We start from the raw sequence: 13334 nt of genomic DNA on the forward strand, positions 1-13334 counted from the left end.
AATTTCCGGCCTATTTTACTTTGTACCATTTAAACGGACATTGCCTATAAATTTCAATAAGAAAGAATTGAACCTTACGTTGTTTCTTAAGTCACCTGACCGGATGCTTCGCCCTTTTTCTTCCCTCATACTCAAATTAATTTTTTAAGCTTAGAATTTAGTCACAAATAAATCATTCGTTTCATACCGTTACTCGATAAAAATGCTGTTTTAATTTAATACCTGTCGTAGTCAAAGTTTTCTATATCAACACAACTGAATAATTTTTATGTAATCTCTTCGTCACTCCAAAATGTAGACATTTCCATCGATTTACTCTGAAATATTTGTACATTGACCAAAACCTTATAATCAGACATTGCTGAACTATTAGAGGAAAATTATAGGAAATTCGAGTTACCAGACAGTTTGTTCTCCTTCACATTCACCTTTTTATTTTTTATTCAGCTTAGAATCAAATACAACCATTATTATATAAAAAAGGTATTTCATTTTTGAGAGACCAATATTTTTTATTTTATTACAAATACAATCTTGGAAGCCTAATAATACAGAAAAACAAGGTAAACACAAAATATAATTAAAATATAGGTGATAAGTAAATAAATATATAAACATATATGACTAGATACAACTTCGAAGTGGAATTTAAAGTCTTTTATTTTTGTACTTTTATCAATGAAAAAACCTATGTTGATGGAGTTGGCTTATCTCCGAACTTTTTTGATTGGAGAATGAAAAGTATAATTGTTCCTACTTACAATGGGACTTTCTGAGGAATCATTATCCCAAGAAGTTATAAACATAAAAATGTCCAGTTGTGGATGGCCAGTGGTCTTGCCCCAAAGCCAAAGAAATTTGTTTGGGAAATAAAATCACAAAATAGGAGCACAAAGAGAAGCTTCTATATTGTTTTAATAATAAAAAATGTGTCACAAGATGTCATGCTGCACCATAAAAATAAAATAAATAAAACAAACCTTTGCTTTCAAGCAAATAAATAATAATAGGAAGTTAAAAAATGTTAACAATATGTGTCTTAAGAGCAAACTTAAAAGAATCTACTTTGTAAAAAATAAAATAAATAAAACCAAAATAAAAATAGGTCATACAACAGAAACGAGTTTCTTATATCAAATAAAATTAAAATTAATTATACTTAAGGTCTTAGTTGAGATGAAAAACTGGTGTTCAAATACTGCTTGTGACACTAACTTTTTCATCTCAACTAAGACTTTAGATAAAATGTATAATTAATTTAAATAATAAATATGTTAAAGCTTGTAACTTAAAAGTAAATGTAGCCACATTAAAAATCATAACCTTTAAAAATGGGTAGGAGGTGGTAAAAAATGAATAGTGGTTTTATACAGGTCGCTCTGTAGAAGAAGTGGTAAATGAGTATAAAACCTACTCTCACATCTAGGTGTATTCTAACAAAGCATTTTGAAGATAAAACTATCTATGCAAAATGGAGCATAAATGCCATGTGGCCACTAGTTTGAAAACAATGCTATCTGTCATTGCTAATCTGAATTTGTTTAGTTTGGCCATTCAATTGATGGTGTGTTATGCAGCTCAAAGTATGAGTTGCAACAAACACAAAGAAATCAAAAATTTTCAGATTTTTTCAGAAAATATCTTTAGATTATCATCACAGAACCCATCGTCCTTTTTATACATAGAGACACACCTGGGACTGTAAACCTGCACATTTGAAATTAAGCTGTGGTTGATTATATTACAAAAATTCCGTCAAAGCCTGACCAAAGTTATGCTAATAGCTAGGTGTTATGTTGAATACTGGGTGGTTTAAATATATAAAGTTAATTATGGATAAGAACAATGTATGCACCAATAAAATAACCCACAGAAAATATTCATAGTTGTGATTTTTGGATCAGGGCTTTTAACAACTTACAAATAATTTAAATGCATTTTATAAAGTTGCCAGTAATAATAATGAAAAATTACCCTCTGTATGTTTAAAGTTTGCAGGTAAAATGTGACATACAAATTAGAGATGATGTTGAGCTATTCTAAATTCACATCTGATTTTGCTCCATACCAAGAAACCGTACAAAGAAAATTAATACTGCAATACTTATAGTATACTATAATTTGTCATTAGTAGACATCTGATCTGTCATTTGTAAGTGTGTGGGTAATACAGAGTTATGCAACAGCCAGGGGGCTCACAGGGTTCAGTTCTTGGCCCCACATTATCAATGGGAATTAATATTTGAAGAAATGTTTAATTAATGAACATAGAGTGTACAAAGATTTTTGTAAAAAATATTTTTCGTCGATGGAAATTGAAAATTGAGTTTAAAATGGTTCATCTATTTAGAATGCGTTTCGTTCTTATCTAGAGTGCCGCCGCGTGGGGCAAAACACATTCCGTGAAAATAGATTAAACGATGATTTATCAGTAATGATCCGGTTGGTGATAAAGTCAATAAGATTCAGTCCGCTCGTGCGTTTTATAATCCGAAACTCCCGGGAAGGGGCCTGAGAAGAGGGCGCTTGCCTATACAAAACAAAACTCTCCAAACTGAAATTTAAACAAAATTCTAGTTTTAAGGTTTTAAAGTTCGTTTTTCAAAGAAAACAGTTATGTGCCGATTTCGGTGACTGACGAGTTAGAGACGGTGAGTGTGAAATGGGACTGATAAAGAGAAATTCAACTGAAAGAGGTTACGATTTCTGGAAACACGTGCGAGGTTCTCTGTTCTTCTTATTCGACGAGGACGGAGGAACTGTCGCGTCGGCTTGGCCCGGGTGTCAATTCGTTAGTACGAAGCCCGTTTAATTTCAGAGGAGATGAGCAAGAACGGGCCTCTCACGATGTACAGAATGAAGCCGCTCTTCGATTTGGACGGGGTCGCTTTCGACGGAAGGAGTGGCGGCATGTACAGAATGAGGGACGTCCACGGAGACGGAGGCGGACGAGCCGAAGAGACACTCGAAACGATCCAACAGCGCCAGCAGCTGCTCCTCAAAAGGATCGACGACCTCAAAAAACTCCTAGAGGCGATTAAAGCGCTCACCAGGACGCCAAAAATAGCCAACGGCTCGCCTAGTAAAATGACCCTTTCAAACCCGGATTTCTCAAAAGTGAGTTCTAAATACACACAAAAAAACCCCCCAAAAAAAACCGAAAAAACCCCAACATTTCAAACAAAACTTTAAGCCCATAACTCAAAACACCCAAAATTGATCCAGTGCAGATTTAAAATGCAGATGCAATAACCAACATCTGTATATGCAGCCCAGCCCGTAAGCTTCAAATGCTTTACTAAGCCTTTTAGGATTTTCCTTCCAGCTTAGAAAACAAGGTTTATTGATTGCTTCATTTTATTTTAGTATTAAACTTATGTTACATCTTCGATCCTTTGACACACACTTTCTTGCACCTTTTTGAAATTCTGTTAAAAAAAGTAGGTATATCCATCTTCAGTGTTGATATATTGATGTGGATAGAAACAATTTACAATTACAAAAACTATTGTAACATTTGTTTTTTACATCGTATTCAACTGTAGAAGTAGTTTTTCCCAAGAACCTTTGTCGTTTGTAGTTGTAGGCTAATCTTGACACGAGGTACGGGATCTGATCAACAATCCTTCCGCTACAAAACCGGTGTCTTCCTTGGCTTTGCTCGTGTTTTTCAGATGCTAATTGAGCGGAAACCTGTGAGAACTTTTAAATCAAGTGTAGTTTGGGAAGTATTTGCCTTTAATAGGAATGATGAATGGTGGAGTGAGTGCAGTGTTCAATCCTTTTTAAAAAGATAGTTCCTACTCACTGTAAGTTGTTTTGCAACGATCCGGATTTCGAGCTTTTAGCTCATCATCAGGTTGAAGGAGTTCTACAACCACGTCTCGACATGAATTGCAAAATTACTTGCCTTTTACATTTACATTCAAGCCATAAAAACCCGCCGTTATTCAATTATTTATTATATAATTATTTCTCAATTTGTAGACAAAGGAAAGTTAAGAAGTAGGACTGATTGCCTTCTTCGTTTCCTTTTAAATACTCGTATCTTTATAACCCACATAACACGGATTTTATTGTTTTCATGTAGTTTAGATTCTTCTACGTTAGTTCCGACTTGATAAATAGGCAAAGGTCTTTATAGCAGCTTGATTTAGAAACTATTGGGTTGTCCGGAAAATAATGCAGGATTTTGGTATTAAACAAAAAAAAAGAAACTAGTTACTTTAAAGCAATGTTCTTTAATCAAAATAATTTCCCATACTCTCAATACATTTCTCCCAACGTGTTGGTAACTTATTAATTCCGTCTGAGTAGAATTCAGAATTTTTAGAATTGATAAAGTCAATAAATGCATTTTCCAGTTCCGTTTGATTTTTGAATATTATGTGTTGTAAGTAGTGGTCCAGGTGTCTAAAAAAATGGTAGTCAGTAGGCGAGAGGTCCGGAGAGTAGGGTGGGTGAGGCAAAGTTTCATAGCCAAGCTCCAATAATTTTTGTGACGTTACACGTGACACATGTGGTCGAGCGTTGTCATGCAACAAAATGGGCCCTTTCCGATTGACCAAAGAGGGCTTCATTACTGCCAATTTCTGATGCATGGTATTAATTTGGTTACAGTATGATTCAGCATTGATGGTTTCGCCAGGATTTAAGAAGCTGTAGTGTATTAAACCAAATGAAGCCCACCATACCGTAACCATTACCTTTTTTTGATGAGTTGGGGGCTTTGGAAAATGTATTGGAGCTTCTCCTTTGTCGAGCCACTGTCCAGAATCCACTTTTCGTCACATGTAACAATTCTGGCCAGAAATGGGTCATTTTTGTTTCGACAAAGAAGTGATGCACAAACATCAAAGCGCTGATTTTTTTGGCGATCGTTTAATGAGTGTGGAACCCAATATTCGAGTTTTTTCACTTTTCCAATCGCCTTGAGGTGGTCAGCGACGGTCGTTTTACTGACTTTGAGTTGCTCTGCAAGTTCTCGAACAGTTGTTTTGGGGTTTTCTTCCACCACTGATCGCAGAACATCATCATTAAGAGAGGAAGGCCTTCCACGACCTTCTTCATCTTCAAGGCTGAAATCTCCCTCCCGAAATTTTTTAAACCACCTTTGCACAGTGCACTCATTAACACAACCCTCGCCCCAGACTTGGTTAATGTTTCTAGCCGTTTGGGCTCCGCTTCGGCCGAGTTTAAACTCGTAAAAGAAAATCGTACGAAATTCTCGCTTTGACATTATAAGGATGACTGAATTATTTCCAAGTAGCGGAATGCTACAGAGGTAAACAAACAATATCATTTGGAACAAATGAGTAATCCTGTAAACGTAAACAGAATATTTTATATAGATTTTTTTTAATGAAAACTTAAAATCCTGCATTATTTTCCGGACAACCCAATAGCTTTATTAAGGCTTTTAGGATTTTCCTTCCAGCTTAGAAAACAATGTTTATTTTTTGCTTCCTTTTATTTTTATTTAACTTATGCTACACTTTCAATCCTTTAAAACACAATTTGTTGCACCTTTCAGCAATTCTGTTAAAAAAATAGGTTCATCGATCATTTCCGATCATCCTAGATAAGCCATATCTAGTATGCTGATAAAAGCAATAGCGCAGAAAAACACAAAATTAACAAGCATAAAGCTTAAATAAATCATTGGTTTACAAAAACTCTTGAAACAAAAATATTGTTGCTGCAAAGTATTGAATAAAACAGATATTCTTAACTTAAATTAATGTACACATCAATATGACAAACAAATAATGTACAAACCCCAAAAACAAGATGACAGAATGCCCAAATGATAGGTGAAACTAGCAAGAAAGAGCAGGGCGGATCAGGCTGATCGAACTGCACGATCATTGCAGACTTTTAACACCATATCTGAAAAAACATCCCATGTGAGTGTTTGGGCATACATGTGATTTTAATCTTCTTTATAATTTTAACATGGCCAATTACTGGTTTAAGCTCTTGAATAACACCAATAATATTATGCATTTTAATTAATTATACTTTTAATCCGTCTTGATAGAGATGAAAAAGTAAGTTTCACGAACGGAATTTTAACTAATGACCTTCAGTTTAATACACCCCTGTTTTCACCACTTGAGGTTTCGTGACTTTGATCCATCCCGACTACCTCATCTCAACCTACAGCCTTTCGAATTTTTCCCTCTTTTTGCCATGTTTTCAAAGTGGTTAGAACAGCAGTGTATTGAGCCGAAGGCCGTGGGTTCGAATCCCACTCATAACACCAGCTTTTTCATCTCAACCAAGATTTTAGATAAAAAGTATAACTAATTTAAATAATTAATACATAAAATTATGACTAGTAAGTACATATATGGATTTGAATAATTATTTAATCTGTGGATGCGTACACGATTTATCATGTGTACAAGCATTTCACTTATGATCTACATACAATTGGAACTACAAAACAACTTATGAGCATATTGAATCATTGACAATAATTTGAAAATTGATTAATCAGACCCAAGGAGTTTTTGTTACTTATTTTACTTATGTTACTTACCGGTTGTCATCTTGCATTACATTGTGTAATTTACATCCGATTAAAATTAACCTTTTATAGTCCAGGCATTTTTAGAGATTTGGAATAGTAATTAATATTTGATAATTCAAAATAACAAACTTAAAAATATGACCAAATGTTAGTACAAAAATTGACCAACCTTTTTTTTCCTGACAAATGTTTATTTTAAGTATAGCAATAAAAGTCTAGTATTAAAATACCCCGCATTACAAATCAAGTATCATGGAGTTTGTACATTTAACCCTCAAATTTTACAGTGGTTTGCACCAAAATACACGGTATTGTCAAGTCAGATCTGACTAACCTCATTTGATGAGATTTTTGGTAGACATAAGTTTACAATAATCATTTTATTTGTATAGTAACATTTATTGATAATATCTTACACGAGTAAAAACCTTTTATTCTTTTTAGATAGATTTTGTAGTTCCATCAGGGGCTATTATAATTACTTATCTTTTTGTTATTAATTATTATTTCCAATTTTTGTGCAAACATGGTTAAGAAGAAAAATTCCTGGAGAAAAAAAAGTTAAGAAAAAAAAGTCCTGCTTGTGACTTAATTTTTCTTATCAACCATCTGGGACTGCCAATGACATAGGTAATGAATAGAGTGGTTCACTGTACTTGAGCATTGAGTTCTCTATTTCTTTATTAATATGGCAAACAATGTTTCCTATCATTTCATTAGTCACAAAAAATGAAAATAATGTTTTTTCGTCCCTCCCCCTGGTGCATTATCTTTAGGTTCAGACATGTGAGTAATCACGTTTGAAGAAGAGATTATTTGGAAATCGTGAGATGTAGGTTTCAGAAAAATATTTTCTTTATCATGCCAATGTTTCGATCTTTATTGAGATCATCTTCCGAATAATCATCGACTAACAGTCACTAATCACTACACATTTGAAGAAGATGTTTGTGAAAATATTCAGAGTAAAGGCTTATCAGTTCAGACAGATTCCTCATCATTCCCTAATTAAAAATTTCTATCATCTGTTCCTTCTCCATCAGACTTGGAGCATTCATCCTCCTCCTCACAATCAAAAACATCTTTAATATCCTCTTCATGAGACTTCCATCTTCCATTTCTGACACTGGTCAGGGTCCTCTTTGTCCTGACTATAAAACTCAGCTAGAACTTCCTCAGGAGTGCGAACCAGTTGTTGCTAAGAAGTTTTCGGATCAAAATTGTGACCAAAGTCCTTAATAATATTAGGAACATTGATATGCTCAGGTCAGAAGCAGTCCAGAATAAAAATACCATAAAAGAAAACTGGAATTACAAACTCAAATTCACTTATTCGACAAAAACAGTTACTTACTAAATGTCGGTTGACTGGCAGATAAGGTTCCTGGCCAACTTTACCACCGACAATGAAAGGGAACAGGTAAAATAAACTGCTAGGTCGACTCCGAGTTACTGTTTGAGGGTGAAATAATCATTAGAGGTTGAAATAGCGAGGAGTGGTAAGGTTAGATGTATGTTACAAAAACATTTCTTTCATTTCATTGGTGATGTTTCAACTTTTATTCGGGTCAATTTCAAGTTTTAAAGAGTAGTGTCATACCAGTAGTGTCATGTTTGTTAATTGTATATGTGGTGGAATTGTCACTAATCATCACACAATCATCAGACTGGAATTGCTGTCATCTGTCATGGCTTACTTCAGATCAGATCGTCTTGTACATTCCAGACATTATTTATCTTAACTTGTATTCAATAATTCAAAATTCATGATTTCTTTATTTTTGGATAACATTCACATTGTATTACAACACCATTGGCCATCCTTTTGTATCATTACATAAATCGGTCATGTCAGTTTTTTAATGTATATAACTTTTTAATTGATTTATTATTTTTATGCAATGTGTGGTTGATATGAAAAATTAATGTCACGAGTGGGATTCGAACGTACGACATCTGAATCAAAGTCTATTGCGACTATGACCCTTGAGACTCTTTGTCTCAACCTACAACTTTTTAAATTCATCCTCTCTAGCCAATATTTGAATATCGTGAAATAATAAGCATTCTTGGGGACATACAAATTACCCACAGGGAGCTATTGGTGGAATACGGGCCCTTTAATAATTATATTAATTTGTTAACATTTTAATTGGTCTTCTTAAACAAAGTAATTATTTTTAATTGATTAATTCTATGTAAATTGTGTCTGAAGTATAATTTTTCATCCCAACCACACTTTGCATAAAAATAATAAATCAATTAAAAACATACATGTAACAGTTTTGATTTATATATTTATTTTTTTGTTAATTTTATATTGGAAACCTCGTAACTTCTTTAATCTTCAATTTTTTCATATGAATGTGTTTGTTTTAAACCACTTGAAATTTTAGGTTTTTAGGTGTGTGCAAGGAAAACTTACTGTGTGAATGTTTTCCCACTTTCTCATGTGCATTTAGCATATTTTTTTTACATTCCTCTTGTCTGTATTTTATTTTATAGTCCTTATTTCTTTTATGTGTCTTTCATCAATTTCTGAACTATTTGATTGCATTCCAGATCATCGTTTACTTTAAAGATAATTTTTGTTTTTTAATTATTTAGCTTATAAACCATTCTATAGAAACCATGTTAAGCAATGCATGCAAAATTTTCTTTGAGGTTGCACAGAATATTGTTTTCTAAGACAGTAACATTGCCAAATTTGTCATTCCTGTTAAAAAATTGACATTTTTTATTTCCAAAAAGGAAGCTTTTCTTTTTAAGAAAATGGTCTCTTGTTCATTATGCCGAACAGTTTTTGTCTTGCCACGAGCCCTGCCATCTAAGATTTTCTGATTAGAAATGCTGACTCAGTTATTCATTCGGTAGCAGAAGGTCACATCAATGACAACTAGACTGTTATCTCAATACACTTTTTATTTATAATAAAATTTAACTTCTAACTAAATTTAGAAGAACTTATTGCCTCTACTGTACTAATATATGTTCATATTAAACATAAATACTAATATTGGATTTATTTTGCAGAACACATATACTTACTATTTCATGAGTATTCTCCTTCAAATGCTATAAAAGGCTATAGTTTTGAGCTTTTTAGTATTAATTACACTTTAAAACAGACCACCACATCATCTGTAGTGATCAGTGAGGCTTTTTCAACTGTCAAATGGACTTAATTTTTTGCAGTTAGGTTAAAATTGCCACTTTAAAGAAGTTAGGATAATTGATAAGGGGATTGAGGAAAGTTCCAGATGAACCCACCTCTGTTTTTGGAAATGGGAAGTAGTTCCAAAAACACATTGATTCTGTTCCAGAAGAGTGCACCTACAACACATATACATATATGAGTAGTGAACAGTTCGTTTCTTTGTCTTTAGTTTGAAATATACAGTAAAAATGACGTTAAAGGAAAAGTAGTTAGAAAACATAAAAACTTGGTTCTTGATGTCAACACAATGCGCTACTTTGAAATATAATGATTGAAAATTTTAATTAAATTTTTTAACGGGGATGCTTGCAACATCAGAGGTCATATCAATCCTCAGGGTGTCGTGTTTGTGAAAAAAAAGCCCATTGTAAGTATATCAGGTTCAAATGCAGGGCCGCTGGATTCAAACCCAAGTGATGAGTTGTGTCAATGCTTAAACCATTGTGGCCACCGATGCCCCTTAATTTAATTTTAAACTAATCTATATATGTATTTAGTAGTCTTAATTGACTGTATTAATTATTTTAATTAATTATACTTTAAATTGGTCGAGTTGAAAAAGCAAGTGCCATGAGTAGGTTTTTAACCCATGACTTTCAACTCCATACACCACTACTCTAACCACATCAGCTATTGTGACTTCTACTCAATGTCTTCTTCTTCATAAGGTTCTGATAGCTCAAGTGGTGAGAACAGTGGCGTATTGTGTTGAAGGTTGTGGTTTTGAATTTCGCTTGTGACACTTGCTTTTTCGTATAAAAGTATAATCAATGAAATTAATTTTAAACATTGAAATGTAATTTTTTGGATTACCCTACTACTTAAGAAGTAAAATAAGTGTTGAAAAGCAGTTTTTACATGCGTATTTAAAACTGCTGTCATGTTTTGTTTTTAGTCTGAGGTTGTTCTTTTTTTTCCCTCCTCAACTGTCCTGTGAATTACATTTAATCCTTTTCACATATCTGATGACATCTGATATATTCTCGCATGCACAGAATTTCTTTTGGTTCTATTAATTATATATAAAAAGTTTAAATATTTATTAAATGGCTGTGTTTATGTTTGTTAACAGCTTGGTTTTATCCATGATATAGTACTCAATGTAAATCCTCTCTACCCGCCCTACTCGCTCCTTGGACTGACGAAACTTTGGGACTGGTTTGCCTGTGTGAACTACACATGGCACGTTCACTCTTCTGTGAGGACTCTTCCCGAGAACGCCAAATCGTTCCAAGACAAGTTGACGGGTGAAAATTCCAAGGAGAGTCCTCTCAATATAACTTTCGTCTGGAAAAACGGTATTTTGATTGAATAAATTGACCTTGCAAAGCTGACTAATTTTAATTTTAATTTTAATTTCAGTCAGCTCAAACTGTGAGTTAGTCGTCTCGCCGATCAAAAGCGTACCGGTTCTTGGAGAGGTGAACTTTCTCAGGTTTTTAAACAAATTCGTCTCACCTGAATTGGACGTTCTCAACCAGGCTGTCCAGGACGGATGCCTCGACGCTTGCCACGCTTTAAGTTACAGTGGTTCAGACAAAGGGAATGATATGTATTTCGCACAATTGTCAGAACGTCTGGACAAATCGGAGTGGTTAATGGGGGATACAGTTACTGTCGTTGACATCGCAGCATGGTCAACAATGAAAAAAATGAAGCTACCAAATTTAAAACCAAAGCTTAATGAATGGTTTAAAAAATGTGATGAATTTGTCAACTCACGCTAAATATAGAAAAGTACCCACATTTTGTACTTTTTTTCTACCTTCTTTTTTCAATTTGAAAAATAAACAAAAAAACATAAGCAATTTTGTTTAAATAATCTCTTATATTATTCCCTAACGAATCTCTTTTTGTCTAGCATATCAGCCCACATTTATTATGTTTGCGTGTGTAACGATAAAAATAATTCTTGTTTCAGGTGTGACATCAACATTCTTGTTCTTTATGGTTTGTATCAGCAATATCAGTAATAGTCTAATATTTCCAAGATATGTGTAACATTTTAATCGATCACTAAATTATTTTTTGTAATTAAATATTTTTGATTAAAATTCATCCATATATGCATTTAGTAGTCATAACTGACCTCATTGATTAATTTAATTAATTATACTTTTTATCTAAGATCTTGGTTGAGATGAAAAAGCTAATGACATCCTTCTTGTTACACTAGCTTTTCCATCCCAACCAAGACTAGATAAAAAGTATAATTAATTACAAATAAAATAAATATGCTGTAATTAATATATCATTAAAAATAATTATAGTTTGAAATAAAAAACAAAATACGATTGTCTGTTGTTTTATTGTCGAGTGCATTTATGAAATGCCTGTTCACTTTGTCTCTACTCAAGCTAGGTAGTAATTGTTAAGCTTTTGGTTGAAGTCCTGAAATAAAAGGGTCACAATGTGCATTTTTAATGTCCCAAATTGAATTATGTGAACGTACCCACAGAGATACGAATGCACAAAAAAGTAAATTTTTCTTTTCTTTTCAGTTTTGGATAATAAGAAAGGTTTTGCAATATCCGGCTTCCAAATTCTTCTTTTATGCGGTAATGAACCGAATTGAAATTATACAAAAAAATGTTATTGAAGCAGCAGTGAAAATATTAAAAGAAATACTGGAAAACGCTAAAGAAAATTTTATAAATTGTTTGCTCATTTAAAAATGAACTTTCCAATAGTAATTATAATGTAGATTGTTTTTAATCAAGCCATTCAAATGTACATCTTATTTTTTTGTGACAATGTTATTCATGCAAGCATTTTTTATTTTTCCGAACTAACTCCCCTGCCTCTCCAAAAAATTAAGACAATTCAATTATTTTAATACAATAAATTTATTGGACAATACAATTAATATATGAATTATACTTATTTATTAATATGTTATTTGGGAAAGTGGCAGCGCAGCAACCCATGGTTCATTTTTTTTTTTCACACTTAGCTAGGGGCTGCCAACAGTGAACTCATTTCATCTCCCTTCATACTGTAATTGCCATTGGATATTCTACCATCGGCTCTCTTATAAATCACACACACATACATTTTAATTATTCATTAAATTAAACACATACACATAATTCATACACACAAACACAGATAAATTTAAAAATAAATACATTTACACGTACACCACACAGTATGTTCAATTCTAAATGTGTCACCTGGTTCCCTTAAGAAGTTGAACAGGGGACTCAATAATTGACCCCCCCGCCCGAGTACCATCTTTATGTCAGTGGTCATGCATATTCATTCCATATAAGGGGCCAAGGCATTGGCAACTTTTTACAAACGGGACACACCTCGGATTTTGACCCATTATTTTTAATGTCAGACGGGTATGGCCTATCTTTAATCCAGTTATCATGAACACCTTTCGGTTCAGATTCTCAAAGGGGCATCATTTGGTCGTTCTCATGATTGAGCAAGAGCCTCTCAGATGAACTGGCCCATTGGATTGTTATTCTTATGGTGTTTATATTTACATATAAATATATATTTTTTAATGAGTGATGTATGTTCCTGTTCACTTTTATTTTTATAACATTAATTCGTTAATTATTGTACTATTTT

General features: G+C 33.2%; 1 protein-coding gene across 1 annotated transcript; it reads left to right on the forward strand.

Moving 5' to 3' along the window:
* Positions 1-2397: 2397 nt before the first annotated feature.
* LOC106664353 (aminoacyl tRNA synthase complex-interacting multifunctional protein 2) lies at positions 2398-11560 on the forward strand. Its single transcript, XM_014390022.2, has 3 exons — positions 2398-3117; positions 10825-11050; positions 11115-11560. The coding sequence occupies exons 1-3, from the start codon at positions 2824-2826 to the stop codon at positions 11477-11479; spliced, it is 885 nt and encodes a 294-aa protein (XP_014245508.1). The 5' UTR covers positions 2398-2823; the 3' UTR covers positions 11480-11560.
* Positions 11561-13334: the final 1774 nt, after the last annotated feature.

Source organism: Cimex lectularius, unplaced genomic scaffold (assembly GCF_000648675.2).
Source record: "Cimex lectularius strain Harlan isolate CLEC.00 unplaced genomic scaffold, Clec_2.1 scaffold373, whole genome shotgun sequence".
Lineage (NCBI taxonomy): Eukaryota > Metazoa > Arthropoda > Insecta > Hemiptera > Cimicidae > Cimex > Cimex lectularius.

Bases quoted from the DNA above. Each gene is read 5' to 3' on its own strand.
- LOC106664353 (XM_014390022.2), top strand. From the start codon at position 2,824: ATGAGCAAGAACGGGCCTCTCACGATGTACAGAATGAAGCCGCTCTTC. The intron at 3,118-10,824 runs GTGAGTTCTAAA...GTTTGTTAACAG, and splicing joins CAAACCCGGATTTCTCAAAA to CTTGGTTTTATCCATGATAT. The intron at 11,051-11,114 runs GTATTTTGATTG...TTTTAATTTCAG, and splicing joins AACTTTCGTCTGGAAAAACG to TCAGCTCAAACTGTGAGTTA.